This window comes from Syngnathoides biaculeatus, chromosome 4 (assembly GCF_019802595.1).
Source record: "Syngnathoides biaculeatus isolate LvHL_M chromosome 4, ASM1980259v1, whole genome shotgun sequence".
Taxonomy (NCBI): Eukaryota; Metazoa; Chordata; class Actinopteri; order Syngnathiformes; family Syngnathidae; genus Syngnathoides; species Syngnathoides biaculeatus.
The window spans coordinates 11,154,376-11,181,545 of NC_084643.1; the positions used below are offsets into that span (position 1 = coordinate 11,154,376).

At 46.1% G+C, this 27,170-nt stretch overlaps 1 protein-coding gene, 1 long non-coding RNA gene and 1 other non-coding gene across 10 annotated transcripts; 1 reads left to right on the top strand and 2 right to left on the bottom strand.

Annotated features, from left to right (window-relative positions):
- Positions 1-15: 15 nt before the first annotated feature.
- Positions 16-27,033, top strand: LOC133499789 (LHFPL tetraspan subfamily member 2a protein-like). Of its 6 annotated transcripts, XM_061818126.1 has the most exons (7): positions 16-88; positions 2,772-2,944; positions 5,352-5,416; positions 7,236-7,369; positions 12,578-12,821; positions 23,766-24,320; positions 25,270-26,563. In XM_061818126.1, the coding sequence occupies exons 6-7, from the start codon at positions 23,930-23,932 to the stop codon at positions 25,524-25,526; spliced, it is 648 nt and encodes a 215-aa protein (XP_061674110.1). In that variant the 5' UTR covers positions 16-88; positions 2,772-2,944; positions 5,352-5,416; positions 7,236-7,369; positions 12,578-12,821; positions 23,766-23,929; the 3' UTR covers positions 25,527-26,563. The 6 variants fall into 6 exon arrangements, 4 of the variants coding, with proteins under 4 accessions (XP_061674110.1, XP_061674111.1, XP_061674112.1 ...); XR_009794743.1 differs by lacking the exons at positions 16-88; positions 2,772-2,944; positions 5,352-5,416; positions 7,236-7,369 and adding an exon at positions 26,586-27,033 and having other exon boundaries at positions 11,355-12,821; positions 25,270-25,569; positions 26,186-26,294; XM_061818127.1 differs by lacking the exons at positions 2,772-2,944; positions 5,352-5,416; positions 7,236-7,369 and having other exon boundaries at positions 55-88.
- trnap-ggg (transfer RNA proline (anticodon GGG)) lies at positions 738-811 on the bottom strand. The gene has a single exon. It is a non-coding gene; the product is annotated as a tRNA-Pro (tRNA).
- On the bottom strand, positions 11,092-14,949 carry LOC133499792 (uncharacterized). 3 transcript variants are annotated; one of them, XR_009794746.1, is made up of 5 exons: positions 14,614-14,949; positions 13,886-14,043; positions 13,634-13,806; positions 13,472-13,552; positions 11,318-11,361 (listed from the first exon to the last, which is right to left on the bottom strand). It is a non-coding gene; the product is annotated as an uncharacterized LOC133499792 (long non-coding RNA). The 3 variants fall into 3 exon arrangements; XR_009794747.1 differs by lacking the exon at positions 11,318-11,361 and adding an exon at positions 11,095-11,230 and having other exon boundaries at positions 13,472-13,806; XR_009794745.1 differs by lacking the exons at positions 11,318-11,361; positions 13,472-13,552; positions 13,634-13,806 and adding an exon at positions 11,092-11,230 and having other exon boundaries at positions 14,614-14,938.
- Positions 27,034-27,170: the final 137 nt, after the last annotated feature.

Genomic DNA, 27,170 nt, shown 5'->3' on the forward strand with positions numbered 1-27,170 from the left:
AGTTCCATCACACGCGTAGGCTCGCTGTGCTGCAAGCTCCAGCATTCCGGAGTGGACAAAGACGCACATTTGGGATGACCAAATGCAGGTAAGAGATTTTCACAGGTATCACGGCGAGCCCTGAAAAAAAAAAAAAAAAAAAAAAATTAGCGTAATTCTCGGCCTACAGAGGCCTTTCAGTACGCCAGCACCGCATCGCCGCATGAACCGCAGGATTGAAAGCATGTGAACAAAAGTCGCGGCTTGTAGGCCTGGTAGACCTAATTGGATGGAAATGCGTGGTTTTGGATGAAAACAAGGAATCTTCTGAAAGTACAATTAGGGTTAGGGTGCGTTGTGCTCGTGTGAGCCTCCCCCAAACGTTTTAGATCACGCATCCCCTTCAACAATCATCCAGAGATCGGCTTCCCCTCTATCACCAACCAGCCTAAAAAATGAAAACAAAGTACACTTAAACATGATCATGATCGAAATATGACGGGACGCTAACTAAAGTAGGTCCCACAATCCGGGCCGGGCACATGGCTAGGTAATCAATTTCATGTTGGACAACAGGGGAGCCTCACTGGCAGAGAGACCTTTTGGGTGTCATGATATTTCTTTGGAAGTTCATTTCACAATTCGGCTTGTCGCTTTAGGGGTCGCCGCAGCGTGGCATCTCAGATGGACGCTCACATTTGTTTGGCACAGTTTTTACGCCGGGTGCCCTTCCTGACGCAACCCCTCTCGCGGAGCGGAGGCCCCAGTGAGACACAAACTCACGACCGCTGGTTTCCCAAACCAATGCTCTAACCACTGAGCTATGGGGGCCCCCTTTTCATATTTTTTTTCAAATTAAAAGTTACGGTTCAGATCCTCAATGATACCCAGTGTAAACACAAGGGTCCTTAAATATACTTGAGCTGCATTAGTTCTTTTCCTTAGGCATGAATGTTTGTCTGCTCTGCGGATGGATTATCTCAGCAAGGGAGAAGTGCTCCTAACACAATGTCAAATGGATGAAAAGGTGCCTTATAATGGCTGCACTTCAGGATCTGTGGAGTAAAGATTTAATGTGTGGGGGCTTTTATGACAGAAAAACAAGCTGCCGTGCTGGGTCCAAAGGTGCCATGATATAAAAGAAAAAAAAATAAAAGACACTTATACGTTGAGGGCGCTGCGATTTGCAACTGTGCAGTCAGCACACTTGGCAGTTGCACTGCGAGATGTCAACAAATTGAACTCAGTCGTGACGTGACAGCAGGCACACTAACACCATCAAACCAGAACCAATACAAGAGCTGGATCAATTCATTACAGTATACTTGTGAACTACTAGTTAACTTTCGTTGCGGTTTAGAGCTCGACTTCGAGCAGATTTCAAAGATATCAGGATCAAAATTGGAAGCACGCCTCTGACGATGTTGCTCTACACTTTTGTGTGCAGAATTCTTGTATCGGCTCTTCCGAGATACTTTAGACGTACCTTATGTCGTGCGGAATAATGATGATAATAATTGTAGTCTCCGTGTGCCCTGCGATTGGATGGCGACTCGTTGAGGGTGCCCCCCGCCTCCTGCGATAGACTCCAGGATTCCCGCGATCCTCGTGAGGAAAAGCGGCTCCGAAAATGGATGGATAAGAGCAAATGTATTAATAATAATAACACAAAACAGAAACTGTCCTGACCTTCTTGACCAGCGCCAGCGTCGTTTTCCGGTCGCAGCAATAGCAAACCCTGAATTCATCCATTGTCTGAGCCGCTTATCCTCACAAGCGTCGCGGGAGTGCTGGGGCACACCCTGAACTGGTTGCCAGCCAATTGCTGGGCACGGAATCAAGCAACTCTGAATTTGTTTTGCGCAAATCCCGCTGAAGCTCAATTGCTTCCCACTTTTTATAGCCATGAAGAAGAATGGGAGGATTTTGTACCCACGCCAGTGTTAAATTGCCATGCAGCAATTGATAAAGTCATTTGAATCTTTTTATAGCTGCGAGGATGTCCACGGGGTTCTTTCAGTTCAATCATTATCGACGCAATATTTCTTTTTTTAAACATTGCCTACGATTCCTTTTTCAGTGCTTCAGTGTTTCGACCTGTAATAATGTGTTTCCACAATACTATGTTCTGGCTTGAGGTGTCTGCAAAGACGCATGCACTTATCTCAAATTGGCATTATATGCCAGCATGCTAAAAAAATTAGAATGCAAAAAGGGTTATAGCGTTGAGAGAGGTCAGGCCTAATGACACTTGGACACTCCTGTTGCAGATCGTTTTTGGTTTTTTTTTGTTTTTTTTTTTTTTTTTGGGGGGGGGGGGGGTGTTAACTTATAATACCTTCCTGTCCTTAAATCCTTTTGTATACAAGCACGCACACACCAGATATAGTTTATTGACCTTCGGCACAGAGCTGTTAGTTCAGGGTTGATCCAGTTTGAGAGAGATTAGCGATACACCACCTCCACTGAATTTATCAACAGAGGCAAAGTGCAGAAAAAGCCCCCCCTCCAACCCCCACCCCACCCCACCATCACCACCACCACCACCACAGTCGAGCGTTAACCGGAGAATTTCATCCGTGATGTTTAAATACATCAGCGAAATGACTTGATTGTAGCATTGAAAATGTCACTGAGTCATGTTTTTGTGTCGAGAACACAGCCGGAAGGTTCTGTTGTTGTTGTTTTCCTTTTTCCTATGTAGCATCGTAGCGTGACACGGCACGTATATTTGCGTCGGTGTATGTGTAACTTCTCATCCTCGCGGGGTTAACGGCCACTCTGTTTTGCAGACAAGCTTGACGCGAGGCTCCAAAGTTCGACTGCAAAGCTGTATAAGATCACGTCGACTGACCTCGCGACGCTTCAATACGCTCGTCTCCGTTTGGGGCTCAAGCTAAGGCTTTTCCTCCACTTGAAATCTTCATTTTTATCCTCTTTGGCCTCATGAACCTCGTACAAAAGGGTGACTGTTGCTTCCCATTGCAAACGTTTGGCACTTTAATGATAATTTTCATAAATGATACACTTCTGTTAGCTGAGCTGGGCTGTATGGGGGGGGGGGGGAGAGCAATATTTCAACTTTATCCGTATAACTCCAAGTTTATATTCATTATTGTTTATCTTTCTTTTGATTGTGGTACTTAAATTTTTTTTCTTGGCCCTGATGCTGTAGTAGTGGGTGATGTTTTTTTTTTTTTTTTTTAATCATTATTTATAACCACAACGAGTTCTCACTGGCTGTGACTCGAGAGGGGAAAAGCCAGGCCAGTTTGAAGTGGGCCAGAGTGTTAAGATTAAAGAAGGCTTTGAAATTGGGAGGGGGGCTGGTGCACTGGCAGACCACTACAAGGAAGGGGGGAGGAGATTGGGTGGAAGTTGGTAACCAAATGAGCAAGCAAAATATATCAGAAAATATGCAGTTTGAGGCAGCAAGAGTTTGACAAGCTGATAAAGTCGTGGTTAACTTTTTACTCCCGAATGATAAAGTTCAGCCTTCTGGCTCGTCACATGCGCTCCTGATAGTAAAAGACATGCACTAATCCTGCAACAAACCCCCCCCCCCCCCCCCCAAAAAAAAAAAAAAAAAAAACTTTGCATCACGCTTTAGATCTGCACAATTCTCCCGTGTGCATCACAGCAAGTCTTATTTATTTTTATGGTGTTTTATTGCTGCTTCATTCTGAGTGCAACTATTTACAACCCCCCCCCCCACACCCCCTCTTGTGGTCCAATCACAGCTCAAGTTGGATAACAAATTATCCAAATTTTGCTGAGCACAAAAGGCCAAATGAGGAGAAAAGCATTAACTTTGTGAGCGGGGGAAAAAATGAGAGCGTAAGTACCCTGTGTGGACAAATAAATATTTTGGAACATTCTTATGAGTATTGACCTCATAAAACAATAAAGGTGATGCGTTCAACAAATAAACTATTGATGAGGTCTAATGTGTAATAGGGTTATTCCATAAGAGATCACAAGATGGGTGCAGGAAACGATCCAATTTGACTTAATTGCTCTGAAAAATAGCCCTTTTCTGCAAATATGTCCTCGCTAATCAATTTATGCCAGGGACATGTTTTGATAGACGGAGCAATAAATTGATTTTCTGCGAGACGGCAGCGGGTACAACTAACCAGTGTACACCATCCAGTGGCGGGCCTAGATGGAAGCCGTCCTATGCTGCTGCACAAACTGCACACCACAGGCGCTATTTCACAAAGTTGATTCTACCACATTTTAATAAATATTCTAATATAGCTTTTCATGGGAGCACACTGAACAACGGACAGGCGGCTACAATGTTAAACAGTCGATGTGCAGCTTGTAGCAGAGTCGACATTTGCTACCCCCTCAAAATAACTTAACATAGAGCCATGAATGTCTAGACCAATAGCAACAAAAGTGAGAACACCCCAATGTGGAAATGTAGACATTTTTGGTCTTGTTAGCGACGTAGTGTGCATGGGCACACTCATCGCTGGGAGATCAAAATGGCACATCATAGCTAATAACTGAAGAAGGAAAAAAAATTGGGAAATACTGCGCAGAGTGGTACGGCCCACCTGAGATGTGATTTCTTGGTTTTGGGACTTGTAAACCAGGGCTGTCAAACTCATTTTTAGCACGGGCTACATTGTCGTAACAGTTTCTGTCACAGGGCCATTATGACTGCAAAACCATCAAAATCTTTGACCAATGCATCAACTCCTTTTGGAATCAGCAATCAAGGGTAATGGCTTTTTCAACGTCATCATGTATGATATGACAAGTTGACATTTTGGTACAGATTTGAACAAAGATCATGGAAGTTGACACACCTTGCGGGCCACATAAAATCACATGGCGGGCCGCATCTGGCCCCCGGGCCTTGAGTTTGACACCCGCGTTGTAAACTGTGACATGGCTTAACACCTTCCGACCACCCCGTCTCGTACATGAAGTTATTACGTTATCGTATGCCTGACACTCGCAACCTGTTGGCCTTTTGTTGCCTCCGAGAGCTCAAAGAAGTCAGCAGGTTTTGGTGCATTCTCTAATCAGGCTCCAATCCTCTGCACTGGCCTCCTCTACCTCCGGAAATGAGCGTGGCTGCCTCTTTAGAAATGTGTCAATCTATTTCGTCGCGTGCTTGAATTGAAAATTGGATCCCATCATAATGCGATGAATGTTGCAAGGTCATCCTCGATGCGAGCGACCCAACAGCACAAGTGCTTCACTCTTGGCTTGTTTTGTGATCACTGTATCAGTATCAGTGATCGAAAAGAGCAAGTGTGATGCAGTAATAACCACACAACAACAACAAAAAAAAATCAAATGTTGGATGTCTTATTATGCACTGCTGACCTTTTTTTTTTTTTTTTTTTTTACAGTACTTTTATTCACAAAAACGTTTTACGCATGAAATGGACTCTCTGAGACACTATGTCCCAGTTCGGTGAGTACGCACACCCATCCATCCATTTTCTTTGCCGCTTATCCTCACAAGGGTCGCAAGGAGTGCTGGAGCCTATCCCAGCTGTCAACAGGCAGGAAGCGGGGCACACCCTGAACTGGTCGCCAGGCAATCGCAGGGCACCTGGAGACACACAACAGTCGCACTCCCAATCACGCCGACGGGGCAGTTTAGAGTTTCCAATTAATGTTGCATGTTTTTTGGCATGTGGGAGACAACCGGAGTGCCCACCCGGAGAAAAGCCACACGGGCACGGGGAGAACATGCAAACTTCCACACAGGCAGATCCGGGATTGAACCCGCGACCTCGGAACTGTGAGGCCAACGCTTAACCAGCTGATCCACCGTGCCGTCAGTACGCACATTTTAATATTAATAGTGGTAACTTATTTTTACACTTTTAGCGAGGAATCTAAAATGTTACGTAGAGTATTGGAGCAATAGAGCATTGTAGAGCCAATAAATGTTTTCGAATGGCAGCAAATGTATTTTGCTTTGTATTGTTTTTTTCGATGGGATAACTTGTTTTGAAATCCAAACAAAATGGAGACCGGCCCTTTTCCACCAAGGTGACTGTGTGATGGTGTAGTGGTAAACGCCCCCGGCTGACTGACAGGCAGCGTGGGATCGATTCCCGCTCAGTCACCTCTCACGATGTTGCTGTACACTTTTAGACCGCAAGTAGAGTTTGCAGAGTTCTTGTATCGGCTCTTCCAAGATACTTTAGATGTACCTTATGTCATTTAAAATAATGATGATAATAAGAGTCGTCTCCGTGTGCCCTGTGACTGACTGGCAACCAGTTCAGGGTCCATTCCCGGCACCGGTCACGAAGTCCCCCGCGTGTCCGCGTTGTGTTTATCCCGACTTGCCGAACGGCGACAAGTCGCGATTTGCGCATGCTGAGTCTCTGCAATCGTTCCCTCACATTTATGAGTAATATGTTGACATTAAGTCCACCTTTTGCCCATCGTTAGCCAGGATAGGCTCCGGCACTTCCTTGACCCTTGTGAGGATAAGCAGCTCGGACAATGGACGTGGACCATTTCCACCACCGCAGATATAATAACCGACCACAGGAGGGCGCTTTCGTACGTATTTGTCAGTACATGCAGTTTCTTCTCAAACAAATGAACTTGAAAGAAAATTCATACGCTTGTTGCAATACCGAAGCAGAATTAAGTTAGAAAACGAGTTACTTTATTGAAGAAAAAAAAAAGTCCTCGACATATTTGGTATTGCAGAATTAATCAATCAATCAATCAATCCAATCTAAAATTCAGTGTCAAGATGTATATCATTGTTTTTCTCTAGTAATTGCAAATTTATGGTTACATTTTATTCCTAGAGTGTCAAAAATTTCCCCCATCATTGTCTTAAAACTATGGCTCATGTGTCTTCCAGTTATAGTTTTTACCTTAATGTAAAAATTCAGTTTTATTTCTGTATATAAAAAGCTGACATTGTACATGACAAAATAAGACAAAACATTTGCTTTAATACTATTTAAAATGGTTTCAATAAAGGAAGAGAGATGAACTTTTTACATAACCACCTAAAAACTTTGCTTTATCATTCTTATCATTGTGTTTCTATTGTAGGTCTGTGTGTGTGTGTGTGTGTGTGTGTGGGGGGGGGGCTGTTATGAGTTTTTTGTGATATGTCCGCTCCATGCGCCACAAAGTGATTCTCAACTGGGTCCATTGTTCCATAAAAGAATGAGCGAGTACACTTCAGTTGTCCAACTTTGTTTTTAAAAATAGAACAGCAAGTTCCATTTTTTTCATTTTTCATTTTTCAGTTCTCTCGGGTGGGCCCGATGGATGTGAACATTGGTCCCAATGGTGGAACTTTGAAGAGCCAAGTGCCGACTTGTCAAATGTTTGAGAAGCACCCACTTCACCGCACGAACTGCTAAGTGATTTGTTAAGTTTGGTGAGTGAAGATAAAATCATTCTTTTTTTTTTGGGGGGGGGGGGGGGGGTGCAAAAGCCGCAACTGTCTCCAGAGGGCGCTGTGAGCAGCGGTTGGTTTGCGTGATCCAGAACGTGCCTCGGACCTTCAAAATAACGATTTCGCCAACTGTGAATTTGTTGTCCTTTTTTTTTTTTTTGGGGGGGGGGGGTGCAAAAGCCGCAACTGTCTCCAGAGGGCGCTGTGAGCAGCGGTTGGTTTGCGTGATGCAGAACGTGCCTCGGACCTTCAAAATAACAATTTCGCCAACTGTGAATTTGTTGTCCTTTTTTTTTTTTTTTGGGGGGGGGGGGGGGGTGCCAAAGCCGCAACTGTCTCCAGAGGGCGCTGTGAGCAGCGGTTGGTTTGCGTGATGCAGAACGTGCCTCGGACCTTCAAAATAACAATTTCGCCAACTGTGAATTTGTTGTCCTTTTTTTTTGGGGGGGGGGGGTGCCAAAGCCGCAACTGTCTCCAGAGGGCGCTGAGAGCAGCGGTTGGTTTGCGTGATGCAGAACGTGCCTCGGACCTTCAAAATAACAATTTCGCCAACTGTGAATTTGTTGTCCTTTTTTTTTGGGGGGGGGGGGTGCAAAAGCCGCAACTGTCTCCAGAGGGCGCTGTGAGCAGCGGTTGGTTTGCGTGATGCAGAACGTGCCTCGGACCTTCAAAATAACGATTTCGCCAACTGTGAATTTGTTGTCCTTTTTTTTTTTTTTTTTGGGGGGGGTGCAAAAGCCGCAACTGTCTCCAGAGGGCGCTGTGAGCAGCGGTTGGTTTGCGTGATCCAGAACGTGCCTCGGACCTTCAAAATAACAATTTCGCCAACTGTGAATTTGTTGTCCTTTTTTTTTTTTGGGGGGGGGGGGTGCAAAAGCCGCAACTGTCTCCAGAGGGCGCTGTGAGCAGCGGTTGGTTTGCGTGATGCAGAACGTGCCTCGGACCTTCAAAATAACGATTTCGCCAACTGTGAATTTGTTGTCCTTTTTTTTTGGGGGGGGGGGGTGCAAAAGCCGCAACTGTCTCCAGAGGGCGCTGTGAGCAGCGGTTGGTTTGCGTGATGCAGAACGTGCCTCGGACCTTCAAAATAACGATTTCGCCAACTGTGAATTTGTTGTCCTTTTTTTTTTTTTTTGGGGGGGGTGCAAAAGCCGCAACTGTCTCCAGAGGGCGCTGTGAGCAGCGGTTGGTTTGCGTGATCCAGAACGTGCCTCGGACCTTCAAAATAACGATTTCGCCAACTGTGAATTTGTTGTCCTTTTTTTTTTTTGGGGGGGGGGGGTGCAAAAGCCGCAACTGTCTCCAGAGGGCGCTGTGAGCAGCGGTTGGTTTGCGTGATGCAGAACGTGCCTCGGACCTTCAAAATAACGATTTCGCCAACTGTGAATTTGTTGTCCTTTTTTTTTTTTGGGGGGGGGGGGGGTGCAAAAGCCGCAACTGTCTCCAGAGGGCGCTGAGAGCAGCGGTTGGTTTGCGTGATGCAGAACGTGCCTCGGACCTTCAAAATAACGATTTCGCCAACTGTGAATTTGTTGTCCTTTTTTTTTTTTTTTTTGGGGGGGGTGCAAAAGCCGCAACTGTCTCCAGAGGGCGCTGTGAGCAGCGGTTGGTTTGCGTGATCCAGAACGTGCCTCGGACCTTCAAAATAACGATTTCGCCAACTGTGAATTTGTTGTCCTTTTTTTTTTTTTTTAATTAATCAAAGAATTTCCCAAGACCTTCTATGGAATTGTGCCTCCGGTCTGGCCTTTGATCAGAAGGCCCAATTTATCGAAGGTGTCCGAAAGATTATCCTGGTGTGTGTGTTGGGGGGGGGGGGGGGTGATTTGTGTTTGTCCTCGCCTCCTCGGAACCGCTGGGAATCCATGAGGTCACCTGCGTGTCGGCGTTGTGTTTATCTTGGCTCGCCGGGCGGGCGGATACGAGTTGCGATCCGCGCAGGCTGAGTCGCTCGCGATCGTTCCCTCGCATTTGTGAGTGAGATGTTGACGTTCACGGAAGAGGCTGCTTACATAAAATGAAAGCGTTGAAAGCAAATGAGCGCAATATTTGCGCTCTGAGCTTCGTTTCGGATGACCAAATACAGTAAAAACATCTCTGCTGCGTTTGCGGGCAACACAGTTGCGAAAGTACGTACACCTACACAAAGTCATGAAACATTTTATCCAATGATGGTTGTTTTTTTTTTTTTTTTTTTTTTGCACAAGTGTCAAGACTGCAGCCACATATTATACCGTAATCATTTTTTGGGGTCCTCTGAAAGTTTTTTTTGCCTTAAGGAGATGCATTGAGTTCCTGGTGACAAGTATGAGAAAGTCTGAGAGCGGCGGACATCAAATTTAAGACACCACACTCGAACTTTTTGAGACCAACAAGTCACAACACACTACCAAGCGAAAATGGTTTCCATTTTTCACTTAGGGGTGTGCTCACTTTTATTGCCGGCATTTTAGATGATTTTGGCTGTGATTAGTTATTTTGGGCGGCACGGGTGTCTCAGCTGCGAAGCGTCGGCCTCGCAGTTCTGAGGTCCCGGGTTCAATCCCGGACCCGTCCGTGTGGAGTTTGCATGTTCTCCTCGTGCCTGCGTGTCTTTTCTCCAGTTGGGCACTCCGCTTTCCTCCCACATCCCAAAAACATGCAACATTAATTGGACACTCTAAATTGTCCCAAGGTGTGATTGTGAGGGCGACTGTTGTTTGTCTCGATGTGCCCTGTGATTGGCTGGCGACCAGTTCAGGGTGTGGCCCGCCCACAGCTGGGGATAGGCTCCAGCGCTCCCCGCGACCCTCGTGAGGATAAGCGGCTAAGAAAATGGATGGATGTTTGAGTGTTCAAAAATTTTTCAGTGTTGTTCCATGAGAAGATACAGAAATATACGTACATGTATTTAGAACAATTTGGAGGAGTATTAAATAAATGGGGACAGGACGACTGTACCGTGCGTCATCTCTCTTGAAACATCATCAAATTGTTCTACTCATCAATGTCTGCCACAATCAAAGAGACACAAAAATCATCAATTTAAATTTTCAGACCAAAACATGTAATACGTCACACCACAGTGGTTAAAATCACTGTCATAATCTACTGCATCATAGTGAGAAAGATTTGTAACAAAACTGTACATGAAATATTGACATTTTATTGTTTGTACATCAATAGTTTGAAGTGTGAAAACTCCACGTCAGGGTGTTGTTAAGACTTCCTTAACATAAAAGGTTCCTTGTGCCTGAGCTGACAAACTGCAAAATATCTGCGTTTGCGTATCGAGTTCACAAGGGCATTTAGCATTAGCATTTAATGGGCACATGGTAGACCTTCACATAATAACACTGCACAATTAGCAAGTTGTGAGTGTGTTTGTATCCGTTGTATGCACATTACATACAATTTATGTCTACGGTTTTGGTCCACTCAAGGACTCTTTCCCATGCATGATAAAGAATGAGCCGCCAGAAACTTTTCCTAACCCTCCCAAGACCCCGAAAGTAATAGCACACTCATCTTTAATTTCCATTGTGTTCTTTTTCACGTCTTAAAGGCAAATGAACAGCCCCTCGGTCAACTCTGCCACAATTGATGCTCTTATAATGGACACAGAAACGCATGTTTATCTCCGAGCGAGCGCCTCGCACCGCAAATGGCACCGTGGCGCAGCGGAACTTCCTCGCCGTGTCTTCTCACCACCAAAGTTGCTTTTCCAACCGAGTCCTCCCTCGTGTCCGGACACAAAACCTCCCACAACGTCCTGAGACGAGTAGCCCGAAAAGTTGACCAAATGACGCCAAGGCCGGACTCCCCACGAGCACTCGAGGCCGGCCAGGCTGGGACTCATTGGCACTGAAAAAAGGGGAGTGAAGAGTCACTGTCGGAGGAGACTTGTTTGTTTTTACACGTGGCTTCTGGTGATAAGACGTGGAACGTACATTTGCTGAAGCTGGAGCAAAACTATGGAGTTTTGTGCATCCGATCTGTAGATACATGCATTTAAAAAGTTCAGGTTCTCGATGTGATGACACGCAAAACCCTCACACGGACAGCCCCATTCAAGGAGGAAATCAAAAAACTGAAATGCCCCGTTTGGATCGGTCGCATACAAATTTGATTTAGAAACCGTTTGAGAATAACTCCATCCCCATTGCCACTACCAGAAAATATGACTTCTGTCATTTGATCCTGTGACACACAACGCGACACAAGTTGGGATGGATCCATTCATCCATCCATTTTTTTTTTTCTCAGCCGCTTATACTCACGCGGGTCGCGGGAGCCCCGGAGCCATTCCCGGATGTCATCGGGCAGGAGGCGGGGCACACCCTGAACTGGTCGCCAGCCAATCGCAGGGCACGTGGAGAGAGACAACAGTCACACTCACAATCACACCGACGGGGCAATTTCAGGTCTTCAGTTAACCTACCATACATGTTTTTGGGATGCGGGAGGAAACCGGAGTGCCCACGCAGAGAAAACCCACGTAGGCATGAGGAGAGCAGGGAAACTCCACGCAGGGGAAGCCGGGATTTGAACCTCGGTCTTCAGAACCGTGAGGCCAACGCTCTATACGGCTGCGACACCGTACCGCCAGAAGTTGGACGGATGGGTTTGTAATTTTTTCACAATTAAAAAGTATGTTTAGAATTACATGTACTAAATATAATAATTTAGCACCCAAAAATTCAAATGTTTTCTTATTTTTATTATTTTGTTGTTTTATTCTTGAAGGATTTGGATTTTATCTGGGGTTCAAATCCCTGCCACCCCTGTGTGGAGCTTGCATGTCCGGGTGGCTTTTGTCCGGGCATTCCGGTTTCCCTCCCACATCCCAAAAATATGCAACATTAATTGGCCATTAGAAGCGTGATTGTGAGTGCGACTGTTGTCTGTCTCCACGTAACCTGCGACTGGCTGGCGACCAGTCCAGGGTGTGCCCCGCCTCCTGCCCGACGACAACTGGGATTGGCTCCAGCACTCCCGCCGCCCTCGTGAGGATAAGCGGATCAGAAAATGAATGGCAGTCCTTCGATTTTCACATTTACAGCCTAGTTTGCAAAGATGCAATGATTTTGACATCTTACAGGAAGTGTGGCTGGGGGGAACGTACGGTAATCCACCAAATGTTATTTTTGTGAGTCGGAGAATCCGTTCGTCATCCTATTTTTTTTTTTCTCTCTTTCGACGTCATCACAGCGAGGGCGGAGCAAGAGGAGGAAGTGAGAGAAGGCGGAGGAGGTCCGAGGAAGGAGAGAAACTCCAGTGAATGAAGCCAAACCTCCAAGCGGGACGCGAGAGGTGCGGGTCAGAGCAAAAAAAAAAACAACAACAACAACAACAAACAAACAAAAAAAGTGTCTCTTTCTTTCTGGTGAGCCTCACGTCGGGGAAGGCAACCTTGGGGCGGTTGACTTTCTGCTTTTTGGCTTCAGTTCAGCAGGTAGGGAAGGAAGCATGTTTGCAGACATTATTTGGTATGCGTGTGTGTGTGTGTGTGTGTGTCTTTTTAGTTCACTTCGAGGAGAGAGTAACGTTCAACTCAGGAGGAATCAAAATTTGGGAGGCTTTTATGATATTACAATGGCATCACAGTCCTACATTGGGCTGTGCTGTGACAATTGATCCCAAAGGTAAACCGCTATACTGTTGAGTTATCTATCAGCTTGCATGGGTGGCAAAATTAAGTAGCTAAGCGCTGTACATAATGATAAAGTACAGATACGTATGTAAAAAAAAAAAAAAAGTAAATGCCTCCTTTATTTGCTCAGCTATAGAGTACTTTCAAAACAACGGAAATGAACTTCAAGCAGTGTTCATGAAAATCGAATCGAACACACAAAACAATGGAAAGCGGTCAAAGAAAACTAAAGTTAAAAAACGACAGAAGACTCTAGAACAAGGGCGGAATTCCGTGCTAAGTTGAAAGCCAAGGACCAAAAATGCTTTTCAGACAAAAGAAAATGGAGAGTGGAGATTTGTCTGATGTGCACAGAGAGCTCATTCCAGATGCTTAAACAAGTTAAGAGTAGACAGGTTATCAAGTCAAATATGCTATCATTTGACTTTTCTGCCCATATTACCCTGACGTACTATCTTGGCAGCTCTTCACTGCATCTGGATGGTGCTGGAAAATGACAATCAGGACTTGACTTGCTCCATTGTCTACCATTTCTGTAAATATGATGAAAAGAGTCCAATTTTTTTGAATCACAACAGCGTATCAAAAGTCATTTTCTGCCGAGACTGACTCACATGTTTTCGAAGTCATCCACTGCCAATGACGGCTTTTGAAGTCAATTAGAAATGTTAACCGGGAGGAGGGTTGCCAGTGTGACACCCGCTAAAAGCTGCTTCATTCTTTGTGAGTTGGATTCGTAACACTCCGACAAATGAAAAATCCAAATCCATCTGTCGAACTGGGAAGACTACAATCGTGCATTTTGGCCGCCACGCCTCGCTCTGGAAAAGTATTTCTTGCTGGTTTAAAATGGCTTACTAACTTACCGGGATCTTTTCCTTCTTCCTCCTTTGTCGCCCCCGTTGCTTGGCGCGCTATGTTGTACCCCCCCTCATGGATTCTGCCTGGGTTGCCATCTGCCATGAAGATCCGTGCAGATCCTCGGGAACGCTATCACGGAGCTCATTTTCTTGGTGGCCTCTGGCTATTTGCAGAAAAGATGCGCCGTTAGTCAAAATGTAATCCTACATAAACACAGGCTAAACCTTCAATTATTTTGTATGTTTTGAAGTGGCAGCAGTTGGAGGTTTGGCTTGAAAAAAGGTTAGTCGTGTGACATTCTCAGATTCAAATTTGAAAATTCTCAGATTTTGTGAATATACATATATACTGTACATTGTGCGAGCATGCTGCGTACTTACGTGCATGCAAGGGGTTGCATGACTGTCAACGACAACAATGTGAGGAAAGTCGCATCGCTAATATTGATATTGATGATAGTTTGTCTGTACTGTGATTTAAAAAAAAAAAATAAAAAATCACAGGAGGACGGAACACGTTGGAATAATCTATATTTTCTGACAAAGGACCAGTTATGCAGAACATCCAAGTTAAAAAACCGCAAGAGCATCGACGTTGGCAGGGCCAGACAAAAAAAAAACATGTATCACCGGGATGACCAGGTAACGTTTGCACAACTTGCCCAAACAGAGAAACGAATATCTCTGGTGGCCAAAAATTCCAAGTTTTACAGCCTCAGGTGCGTTTCACTTACGAGGTTGCACTTTTGTTGAAGATCAACTTCCACGTTGAACTTCGAAAGCTCTTTCGGCCTATTTTTATTTTCTCGTCCTTTCCACGTTTGTGCATGCTCAGCAGCTTCATGCGGCCTCTTCCTCCTTCCACCACAGTTCCGTGTGCTTCCGAAGCGAGTGGGGGGCTGTGGGGCTGCGCCACCGAAAGCCACCCACGGAGCCGTGCGCGTTGCGAGGGGAGGCGCTGCGACGGCCCTGAACTAAACAAAACCAGGAAAGCGCTCCTGTTTATTCTTGCCTAGTTCAAGGGCAAGCTACGAAATCCAAATGTCCGCACAAGGACACTCCGCCCTCTCTCTCAAGCTTAATTTCGGTTTTATTCGAGTCATGCTAGTTAGTAGTTCGTTGAGGAACTGCGTGACTTGAAAGCATTTTCTGCTTTTTTGAGACAGACTGGGCTGGGTCATTCCTGCTTTTGTGTTCGTGAGATGTGAGGGTCACTGAGTGGACTTTGTGCGTGTGACAAAGTGTAAAAGGGGCTGGGGGCCACTGCCAAGTCGCGGCGGGGGCCGGCCCTCTTCACTCGGTCGAAAAGGTTAAAGGTTCCGGCGGCTCGTCTTTGAGGATGGAGGCGAGCATTCTGTGCTCGCGGGGGGGTGGCGGCGGCGGCGGCGATGTCAGTGAGTCTCTGAGCGGCCTTTGTTGGCTTGTGTGGGAGCAGATCAGGAGCCCCGCTTTAATTCCCACACGCAACGCATGGGAATGCTCATGAAATTTGGGAATGATTTCACAAGTACACTGTGCACCGTACCCCGACGATCCTCTTGTGTGCCGCGGACGTTTCACTGGATTGAGCTGAGAATTCTTCCGTATGTCTCTACCGGGCGGGGAGGGCCACGCTCACGCCACAAAACCAAGACCGCCGCGAGTGCCGATGAGGGAGCCGCGTAGCTCGTTCGCAAGCTTGCGCACGTAACGATCAGTTAACTTTCCCTTAAGCGTCACTTTTGCGTGGACTGACGCAGATCCAACTTCACTTGCTTAGCGCCGCCGTGTTTGGAAAAACAACAAAAGCAGCCGAGCCAAATAACAGATCTCAACAACCGCGTAGACAAAAATCCAGTCTTGCAGATTCATTTCAGGGTCATGGAATTGATCAAATTGGAGCATTTCAACAATGGCCTATGAACAGTGAAACCACAATAATGAAACGTTTAGTAGCCCCCAACACGCACGCACGCACGCACGCACAAAACACAGAAACAACAACAACAACAACAGTAACAAAAGAAAGACGTATTCCAACCCAACTCCAAACAGTCCCAAAAATAAAGGCATAAGTGGCAAGTCACGAGTGGACAAGCGCAGTGTGGGGCTTTTATTCTTCTGTCCTCTCAATCAGGCCAAAATCTGAAGAGCTTCGCTTGAAGGCACATTTTCTGACACGGCTTGAAATTGTTTCCCTTGGTTGTGTCGTGTCGGGCACTCCGGAGACTCCACTATTTCTATATACAGGTGACCAACAGGGTCATTTTCAAAATGTGAACGCGTTACATCAGGAATGGCTGATTTTGTTCAGATTTCCAAACCTTTAGAACTCATAAAAACAAGTGATTACCAGTACATAAAAAAGTGAAATGCTGTTATTAATGATTGAAAACATCAATTGACTTTCTTGAAGGAGAATTTTGAAGGTCTGCATGTGTTGCCGAAAACTTTATGGTGAAATATCAGTTGTTTCGAGGTTTTATTTGTAACTACTGCGATATCGATGTGAGTTGCGTTAGTCTATGGTGCTTCCCAATATGTGTTAGCATTAAGCTAGTTGCGCAGATGTAAACTCAAGACAAAGCTAAGTGCTTTGCTTTAATACACAACGTATAATTCTGTGTTTACGTTTAGTTTGAGTAAACTTTACCCAAGCGTGGCAATAAAACTCAACAGTTACTTGTACTTGAAGACTTGAAGTTGCATCGTAGTGTCGTGGTGGAGTGCCTGAAGGTCACTCGTACGTCCAAATTTTCCTCAGTGAGGAAAAAAGTGCTTTGCTCCCTTCTTCTAAAGGCAATTACAAACCTTTTTGTGGGCATCAATTACTCACAGATTTTAGTTATCCATATTCCATCTCCATATTCTCCATAACTGGTGCTCATTTGCTGTGCTTTCTATTTACTCAGCATTTCAAATCCTACATCAGTAGTCACTCACATTTGAAAAATGTACGGGTCTGGTCAGTCATGCCCGCAGATATAAAGCTGAGGGTGTGTGTTCTGTTTATAATTATGTGTGTACCCCTTTAAGAGCGGAGGGGGGCGGTGTCGGGTAAACTAGGAAGTAGAAGTAGGCTGAGCAGCAGCTCGTCGATAAAGACCTTGTGCTTATGTGTTTTTAAAAAAAAAAAAAAAAGAAAAGACGTCAGGCTGCGGTTCACTGCGCTGGATCGGTTTTCATGTGCCCTGAGTGTGCGACAAGTGCACAATTGCGCAGCGGCGCAGCTCAAGAGGGGACATTGGTCAAGATTACAGAAAATCAGCGACGTCTTTCAATATCTACGTATTTCTACTCGTAACAAATTTTCCGTGCATGATTTTTCGTGCTCGACTGCAGATTTGCAAGTGCGATGGCGCGCGGATGCAAACGCGCCCGTCAAATCACTGTGATGGGTAGCATCCGACCGCCACTGTTTCCGTTTTCCTTTGGACCCTTGCACAACTAACGCACTCCCTGAATGACTGACTAAGGCGTGCTTGTGGTTTGGTGCAGCGTATAAAGATGATCCGCGATGACGGATCCTTCTTGAGTCATGGCTGCAGGGCCCAGGTGTCCTTATTCCATCTGATGTTCCAGCTCGTCTGCCGCCGTCATGCCAGAACACGTCGTCTCAATCGGGCGCGAAGAATGTAGCCTTTGTACTTGGAACGAGTGGGAAACCAACCGATTTACGGACAGAGCTCACGTTGTATCGTTTGTGCGTACCCGATTGTTGTTTCTGATCCAGCTGTCCTCTCATACTGTACATCAGAGAACTGCAAACTTGTGGAGATTGTGAGCCGCTGAAGAGGTTAGTGTGGATGTTTTTGCAGCAGCAGTTTTCAGCATTGATAAGAACAGAACGACATGCCTTCAGTGAAAAGACGAGCAAAGAACAGCGCTGAATTCTTTTCTTGACGGAGGGAATGCAGAAATGGGGGGTGGGGGGAGTTATGAAAATGGACTTTTACTTGCTTGTATGAGTATTGTTGGGCTCTGGAGTGCATCATGTGTGAAATGAAGTAAGGGTTGGCATGACGGTGACATTCATCAGCGGTGGGTTCGTGCACGCAGCGTTCATTCGTTCTCCGGATGTGGCGGAGTGAAAATCGACAGTCTCATCGTCTCCGGAGCTCACTAATTACGCCAATAATCACTAGATTTATTGTTTATTTAAAAAAAACAAACAAAAAAAAATCCTGGAATATCAGACAGACCCACCCCGAAATGCTTGGACTTCAACCAGAGTGTCACAAATGGAGATTGTCATCTTTTCATAATTTCTCCTTTGTCTGTTTTTGACCAAAGAATGTTGGAGAGCTTTTATGAAAACATATACAAACTTTACCTCTTGAAATTTCCTTTTTTGATCCAGGGTGGACGAATTGTAGATGAGTGTAGTTGTAGTGGAGTAGTCTTATTGTCAAAGACATTGTTTAGATTTTTGTGATGTTGAATTTTGATTTTACACTTCTTATCAATGGTCTCTCTGTCGCAAGTGTTGTCACCGGCAACTTGCTAAAAGATTTTCACGTACATTATGGCCCTCGTCATTTCAAATTGTTATACGTCAGATAGGTGTCCTAAGTATGTGCGTATGTAGTTAGTGTTCATTCCGATCCAGATTTTTAATTGTTTTTTTCTTCTCTATGGCAAAAATCGTTGATGAATAAAAACAACAAATATTTTTTTTTTTTTTTTTTTTCATTTTTCAAGGATGAATCACAAGGCCCCAAAACAAAGGAGGAGTTCATCCTTGTTGTGCTTGGGCCTAAAAGCCTGGCAGGTGGTGCAAAAAAATGTTTCTCAAATAAGTCTTTACTTGGCAAAACTGCTCCTCAGAAAAAAAAAAACAAATATTATTCTGACTCAGCTCCAGAAGATGTAAAAGTAGCCTTGATATGGCAACGTTGTCTTATTAAAAAAAACAAGTTGAGAAGCTATCGCTAACGTGTGCGTCCAACAACACCGCAGCTCTGCTTAGCTTTTGGCTTGAGATGCTACTACAGTACTTCTGAGCAAGACGGCCGTCGGTTGAATGAGGTCTTCACTCGAGTAGCTGCCGAGTCATGGATGGAGAAAAACAGTTTGGCATTGTTGTTATCGGTCCATGGCCAGCTGGCTGAAGTCCGACTGGGATATTTCTGATAAATGACATGACCTTAAAGCTGACGAGGATGGAGTGGGTCGGGGGTGTGTTGTGTTTTCCAAAACCTTTCCTGTTAGTGATTGTGTTGACTTTGTTGAGCAAACCACGGGCTTCTTAAAGTTAAACTCTTGTAGATACAGAAATGAAATCAGCTCCTGGTGTCTTGTGTGTTGCAAGATGGCGAAGGCGCGTCTGGTCTGGTTTGGTTTTGGTTTGAGGCCATTTAGCCAAGCTGCTAAGTGGCTTGGGCTTGCCTGAAAACATTTTTCATTGTTCTTACGAGCTTTTCCGCAAGGTTACGTTAAGCAGGGTAAACACGCACTCTTTTCAACATTTTTGTCATTTTTTTTTTTTTTTTTTATTGCGTCGATTGTCTGAGGGACAAAAACTCGACAGTTGGACTTCGGTTTGCATCCAGCAACCACGGAAGCTTGGAGACACTTCCTCATTTTGCGACGGCGCAGATGTACTCAGTGACCTCGTCTAAGGATTTACAATCCTACATTTTTAGCATGTTTGACACGTACCATTTTGGGCCCGACGGTTTTCTGAGCGGATCCGGAAGGAAAGCCACAGGATACCACCCAGGATAATCCTTTGGAACGGTGGTTCTTGAGTGTTTTACACACGAACGCCTGGCTCAATGAAAATATATTACAGACAAAAGTTAAACCTGTACTTGAAGATGAAATGCAAACGTATTGATTGAACGTCAAAGTACCTCCGCTTTGGAGACTTTTGCTGACTTTGATCAGAAGAGAGAAAAATGCCTACATTTGGCCCGGTCATCGCTATCGTTTGTGTCCCGCTTTAGATAAATTGTACGCTAACGGGCTACTTTACCGGGGCAACTAGACACACCATCTAATCAGACCCAGCACAAGAGTTGTATGATAAAATGTTCCTTTATGGACAGTTCAGCCTGGCACTTCAGCCCCTCAATATTAGTTTTTCAGTGGTTAAGTAAAACATCAGCAGACAGCCGCTTCTGATGTATTGCCCCATTTTCAACGAGCTCATCCAATATTAAAACGTCTCCCTCTATGAGTGCACTGCTGCAAACGACAACAACCACAATCATAAACATTACGTTAGATTTGTATCGGCAATAAACCCCCCTACAGCCGTTTTTGTAGTCCAGCGCCATTGCGTTGCTTCCCACGAGTGCAGCGCAGTTTGTGTCCAAGTCGTCAAGTGTTGCTCTTGAGGTGCACACAAAAGCAGGTCCAGTAAGAACGCCGATACTGTACAGCGGCGCCTTGAAATACGGGTTGAATTTGTTCCCTGATCGCGCGTCGTCATTGAAATCAATGGAAATCTCATTAATCTATTCTAGCTTCTCTCGAAATACCAAACACTTTTCATGAGGTAAATAGCACTCTATAATATTGTACTGCATAAAAATGTACAGCGATGTTATTAAATAGAATGTAAAGAGTATTTTTGCCACATTTTTTTTGCCTTCATTCAATGGACATATTGCTACTCCTTGTAGTACGCACAGCTCGGTCTCTTTAGGGCAGTATAATAAAGAAACGTGTGTGTGTGTGTATATGTATCAGTCACTCAAACTTGATGGGCCCACTCGCAAATCTGCACAGTCGAGCACGAAAAATCGATATTGAAAGACGTCGCTTATTTGGTGTAGTCTTGACATGAATTTACGGGTTTATTTCATAAACGTTGGTAACAAAACAAGCCCGCTCCTACACAATCACCATTCACCCGCAAACGTACTGAACGTGTACGGAAGCGACGCCAAAAGTGCAGGTTCCGAGCTTCTTGCCGTACCGCGAGCGTATTTATGTCGAAAGTCGTCAACGTCATGAGCCATGTCAAAGGAAATTCAGTTAGACGGGGGGTGCTCACTGCGTCGATCGCGAGGCAGTGTGACGGCGTGCCCCCCCCCCCCCCCCACACACACACACAAAAAAGACATTGCTTGACTCGGGTGTGGCCAATAACGTCGAGCGCACGCACATAATGGCGCGTTCTAGCAAGCCGGCCTCCTATTTACGGCCGTCGCGGGGATGCGCGCGTGAAAAGAATCCAAAGAATTTCTGGCCATGAATATTATTAGTTATTTATGTAGTTGTTGCTCCACCATTTGTGTTGAAATATCCATTGGCTCAAGAGTTCTAACACCGTGACACCATTGCATTAGCTATTAGCTAGCAATAAGTTAAACAAACTTCATGAAGGGAAAATGATGATGTTTTAGATATACAACTTGTAACGTGAAATGTGAGCGGCATTAAAGTCGCTGCTTGTTGAGAAGCGAGCCGACTCCATTTCCCCGCCTGCCTCCACACGGTGCTCGAAAGTCCTAAGTCGGGTCACTTTCATCCGGGAGGCACCCGTGAAATAATAATAGTTGAAAAGTGCACATTCCACGATGGAACCGCACTGTTAACGTTACACAGACCTACTGGAGAACGTGTTATTGTTTGTAAAAGCCACCCGAGCGGGTTTTTATCTCTCGGCTTAGTGTCGGCCCGCCGTCAGGCCGTCGGAGGCCCCGCCGCGCGTTCCAGTCGGGACTTGTCGCTGCAGGAGTGCGAGAAGGCGCAGGTCCACGTTTTGCACTTCCCGCGTCCAACTCGAAGGGTATCAAGTGTTTCTGATCGGCCAAAATCAGCATCGGGAAAGATGTTGAAGTTGGAATACAACACCACACCACAGACGTCATGGAAAGATGACGATGACTTGCACTGGACTTCAAATATAGACCACGAGGAGCCCGCTTACCACTGACTGTACTGCTACACATCCATCCGTCCACTTTCCGAACATCTGCGGTTTAGCGCTGCCGCATTGAGAAACTCACTCTGCTTATGTTCAACAATGCCAAAGACATCGTGTATACAATCATGATATGCGAGGCCGGAATACTCCATCTTTGTACACGCAACTGAGTAGCGACTCGTAGCCCCTTTGGACCTGATGCAAGTGGACGGGAACTGCGATATCTGATGTGTAGTGATGTCATCTATCTACGCATCGTCAGATTCTCCATCAAAATGTCTCCAAAGTTTCACGAAAAACAGAAAAGGATAATCACAGATTAGAAAGCACTCGAGATTTACTTTGAAAGCGTGCACTATTGACGGTCACTTGATCGTTTTCCAGTTCAAACCGTAATCATCATAAATGTCAACATAATCGTACGTTTTGGCTTTACAGCCTGTCGTTCTTTTCTGCATTAGCGGTTTATTCAAGGCGTCTGCTAACTTCCGCCTAAAGTGTGTTTAAGATCCATCCAGCTGCTCATTTGTGGTCATGCTCGTCTTGATACCGTCGACAGAGTGAGGTTTAGACGTGTATACGGTATAGAATCACCTTGGAAACAGCAGTGACTCCATCCACCAGGGTGGCTTCAACGAGCAAACAAGCAAACGTGCAAGGACACGCCTCGCGCACGTCGCGGCCAGCGTGTCTACGTTAGCGTTAATGCGCACGTGCGCAAAAGCCGCCCGCCGTTTAGACGGGATGCACCCGCCTGTCTGCTTGGATTGAGTCGGGTTGATTGCCACTGTGTGAAACCGCACGCTGTGACAATCGAGTCCGCCGAGGCTCGGGAGGACCAGAATAGAAGGAGGCCCGGCCCAAACATTCGCACAACCTGACAGCCAACAGCCAAATGCCCAGAAGTTGTTTGTGTAGCACGGTTTTGATTTCATTTTCACGTCGTTGGTAGTTCTGGCTCTTCAGATGTTGTCATGCCTTGCGATTTTGTTTCGTTCTACTCTGTCGACCTCGGATGTACGTGGAAGAGAATATTCATGTTGCGGCTGCTACGCTTTTCCCTTGAACTGTCTCTGATGATAGCAGAAAAATGTAAACCATCAGGCGTGGCTTCTCAAGGTTGCCGCCGGGTTTGACCACCCCCCCCCCCCCCCAACATTACAGCAGTGCCTTCAGTTAGTGTGAAGTGATACGAGTGACTTGACTTTAGGAATTTTTGAGATGCGAGCAGTCACAGTGATGATTTTGTGATCCGCTTTGACCTGTGAGCCCAAACCTGAGGCACGATTGCTGTATGGTGACTGTGTACTCAACTCATCTTACGTCAGAACCGGCAGCAGTTTGTCTGATCGTAAAAAAAATCTTCTACCTGTTTATCGCCAAGCCCACCTGAGGTTTGCTGTCAAAGCAACCAAATTCCACACCGTCAATTTAAAACAAGCCTTTTAGCCAAATAATGCAAAAAGTCAGAGATGGTGAAATAAATACTGTGGCATCGCTCTCACATTTGAACACAAACGGTGGGCCAACACATGAAGACATACAATCTAACAAAAGTCACCGGCTCATATTCTTTTTGCAACGTTACCGTAGTTTGCTGAAAGTCTTCTTTGTGTCTTATGAATATATTATACAGGCCACAAGCGACCGAGGCGCATACACGCCAGGTGGCGCAGCACAAACTGTCTTGATTCTGTGCATTGTACTCTGCGTGGGCTTGCCGGTCGTGACCGATGTACCGCGGGGGGGGGGGCCCCAGACCCGCCCGAGCAGGGCTACCGACGGGTCAAGTGAGTTTGTGACTCATACGACGGCGGGAGGGAGCTCATTTGCGCGCGTGTGAGCGTGACATCTGGAAGCTGAGCCCGGCCGGGGAAGCGGAGTTTGTGGGAATGTCGCGCTCCATGATGACCGCCGGTTTCAAACACGAGAGGAGACGGATGAGTCGTCGCGGTCCGGGAATGCGCTCGTTTACATCTGCGACTCCCGCCTGACCTCTGCTCACAGTTGCCTTTTGTGCGTCTGTAGGTGTGAGTTCCTGAACGCACCATGGCGGAGGGAAGCTGCTTCGGCGCCCCGGAACTGAAGAAATAATACAGGCGAAGCGGGGAAACTATTTTCTGAATCAAAAACAACCTCATTCCGCAAAAAGTTGCAAGTTGAAAAAGTTTGATTGCAAGAGCGCCGCAAGCATGTGCCACGCGATCGTCACTTGCCGCTCGATGCTGTGGACCCTGCTGAGCATCCTGGTGGCCTTCGCCGAGCTCATCGCCTTCATGAGCCCCGACTGGCTGCTGGGTTTCCCCCGCAACGATTCCGACTCCGGGGGGTTCCGGCCCTCCCTGGGGCTCTACAGCCGCTGCCTCCGCCTCGGCGCCCGGGGAGGGGGCGTGAGCTGCGGGCCCTACGCCGGGACCTTCGGCGAGGTGGCCAGCGGCTTCTGGCGGGCGGCCATGTTGTTCTTGGCGGCGGGGATTTTGGTGCTGGGAGTGGTGGCCTGCCTCTCCGTCTTCAGCGTGTGCTTCCAGAGCATCCTGAGGAAAAGCATCTTCAACATCTGCGGTCTCATGCAGGCCGCCGCAGGTGAGCGATTTCCTTCGTGTCGACGCGCTTCGACGCTCTCCGGTCAAGTTGCGCTCACGAGCTCATATTTTTTTTTTTAGACACAATAGTCGGCAAAGTACCGTACTTTCTGGCCTACGAGCCGCGCCTTTTTGAGATGTTTCTTTTACCGGTCCTGTCAGCACTGCTCTAGCGTTAGCACTGTGCTATCGTGTTGCTACTGTGTTACTGCCGTGTCTCAGTGATTTTTACCGGTATTTTTCTTTTTTTTTTTTAACTGGCCCTGTTAGCGCCACCCTAGTGTGTTGCAGCTCAGTGATTTTTACTGGTATGTTTTTAATTTAATTTTAACCGGCCCTGTTAGTGCTGTGGTACCGTGTTGCTACTGTGTAGCTGCCGCGGCAGTTCCAGTATGATTTTTTTTTTTCTTTTTTTTTTTCCCTTTACCAGCCCTTTTCGTTCTACCGTGTTGTTGCTATGTTAAGCTAAGCTAAGCTAAGCTAAGCTAAGGTATTCAAACTTTGAAAACCCTTTGTTTGTAAATATCTTGGGTTTCAATGTGGGCACTGGCGGCTTTTACACACGTGCGGCTTATGTATGGGTGAGGCTTATAATCAGGAGCGCTTCGGAAATAAGGGTAATTCCGCGAGTGGCTATCGCTGACCTGAAGTGAAAACCGTGACGAAAACTTGTTTTCGGGCTTGCTTGTCCAGATGCGGCCCAAAGAGTCGAGGTCTTTTGCAGCTTTGACGACTCATCATTATTTCAACACATCAAGCTTTCCGACATTTTTTGTGTGTTGCGTCGCGAGATTTCTCTCGTCTCGTGGCTCCAAAAACTCCGCGTTGGAACGTCCCTAATGTTGCGGCTGGTGTCGGTTGGGCACGCGGGGCGCTCGAACGTCGTCGCTCGGCTGCGCGACTCGTGCGGCCCACCTGGGATCTGTTGTTGACTCGACTGTCCCCTCCAGGCCTCCTGCTCCTCGTGGGCCTCATGCTGTACCCCGCCGGTTGGGGTTCCGAGAAGGTGCTGAGCTACTGCGGCGCGGAGGCCTCCCCCTTCAGGCCGGCCCTGTGCTCCCTCGGCTGGGCGTTCTACGCGGCCGTCGGGGGAACCCTGGCCGCCTTCCTGTGCGCCGTTTTGTCCGCGCAGGCCGAGATCGCCACTTCCGGCGACAAAGTGCAGGAGGAGATAGACGAAGGCAAGAGTCTAATCTGCGTGTTGTGACGCCGGCGCTCCATCCTGAATGGAAGCTGCGCGGACTTTTGTGGTGAGAAAAAGCTGAAGCTTTTTTTTTTTTTTTTTTTTTTTTTTTTGTACAGATGTTTTGCAAGCTTGCTAAGTCCTGGTTAATTCTACAAAAAGGCTTTTTGCGCAAAGCGCAGACCACTGATTCAGACCCGCGGAATCTAATATAGTCCACGACCGCTTTCAAGATAACATTTCAAAATTGAAAGGCTACGATGGTAGATCCCCCAAAATGTATTCCATAATTTCCTGTATCGTCACTGTCCAAAAAAAGGCTCCAATTAGTTCCGTCCCTCCCCCCATAAAAACACGAATATCATGACACCAAATGTGAAGACAAAGCGAAACTGTGACACGTGCATGCAAATGATCAAGTTCAGTTTTGGAGTGACACTTTTATCACACCGTATTGTTGTTCTTCCGTTTACAGTGAAACATAAAAAAATGTAGTTTGTAAAGAGCTCTTGTCGAGATTTTCTTTTTTTTTTTTCCTCCTCCCATGTTTGAAAAGACCACTGAACAGCACAATGTGACGTCATTGTAGATGTCTTCCCCCCCCCCCCCCCCAACGAATAATGTCAAGTCCCATGAATGTGCGCCTCTTTTGTTAGACGATTGTACAAATATTTCTATTGCAGAAATTCGTTTCCATGATGCTGGCTCGTAGTGTTGTAGTTCATGCTGCCTCCGAGCTCGGGATGACAGAGCAACGTTTGCGTCCTGCCGTGACGGAACGCGACTGGCGAGGTGTGTGCAATAATTGATTTTCTGTGAAAGGGAGCAGCGTCCACGTTATGACAATGTTTTTTGTGTGTGTGTGTGTGTGTTTTGCCACACTGACAAGATTTTGTATTGTTTCATTTTGAATGTACGAATTGCTGACGTTAGTGTGGAGGAATGCGGTTTGAATAAAGTGAGTGTATTCTTGAAGAAAGGTCACCCCTGACACGTTTGTCACATTTTTATATTTTCACGGGACAAAAACACGAATGAGCCGGTGTGTAGCTTGTGTAACAGTGTAAACATTTCAATACACAGCCATGAAGGTCTAAACAGCTGGCAACAAAAGAAAGTCGACCACGAGGTGAAAACATCCAAAAAGGTCTCAGTATTTCATCTTCCATGCTGAAGATGAAAACACATCAAGCGTGAGGTTGTGCCACCTAGTGGGGAAGATTGCGAATTACAGCCCACCTCATCAATTCGTTCCTGTTTCGATAGCTTGTGACCTCATTTGACCTGCAGGTAAGCCCATAAAACACTGAAGCCCTCCTCGTGTTCATAATGTCTAGACTATCCCCCAATCCAAAAATAAAAAAACATACGCGATAGTTAAGAACGAAGTTGAAATAAGACATACAGTATGTCATGTTTTTTCTTCTCACGATACAATTGTGGAAGCTCGTGGCTGGAACACGTGAACTTCATTTGGGTTTTATCAGCGCCAGCGGCTGCGTGCTGACTCCTATTGAACGTGACTAGTTATCTCTGAAGATGCCAAAATAAGAGGCTGTGGGCGCACACACACAGCTGTTCGTTTTTTAACTTGGACTTCTGTAAAACGCTTTCTTTTTCTCTCCACATTCATGGTGAATGGTAAAATATGTGCCATTCAAAGTCCAC

Coding starts and splice junctions, on each gene's coding strand:
- LOC133499789 (XM_061818126.1), top strand. CDS start 23,930: ATGTGCCACGCGATCGTCACTTGCCGCTCGATGCTGTGGACCCTGCTG. Junction 24,321..25,269: donor TCTCATGCAGGCCGCCGCAG/GTGAGCGATTTC, acceptor TGTCCCCTCCAG/GCCTCCTGCTCCTCGTGGGC.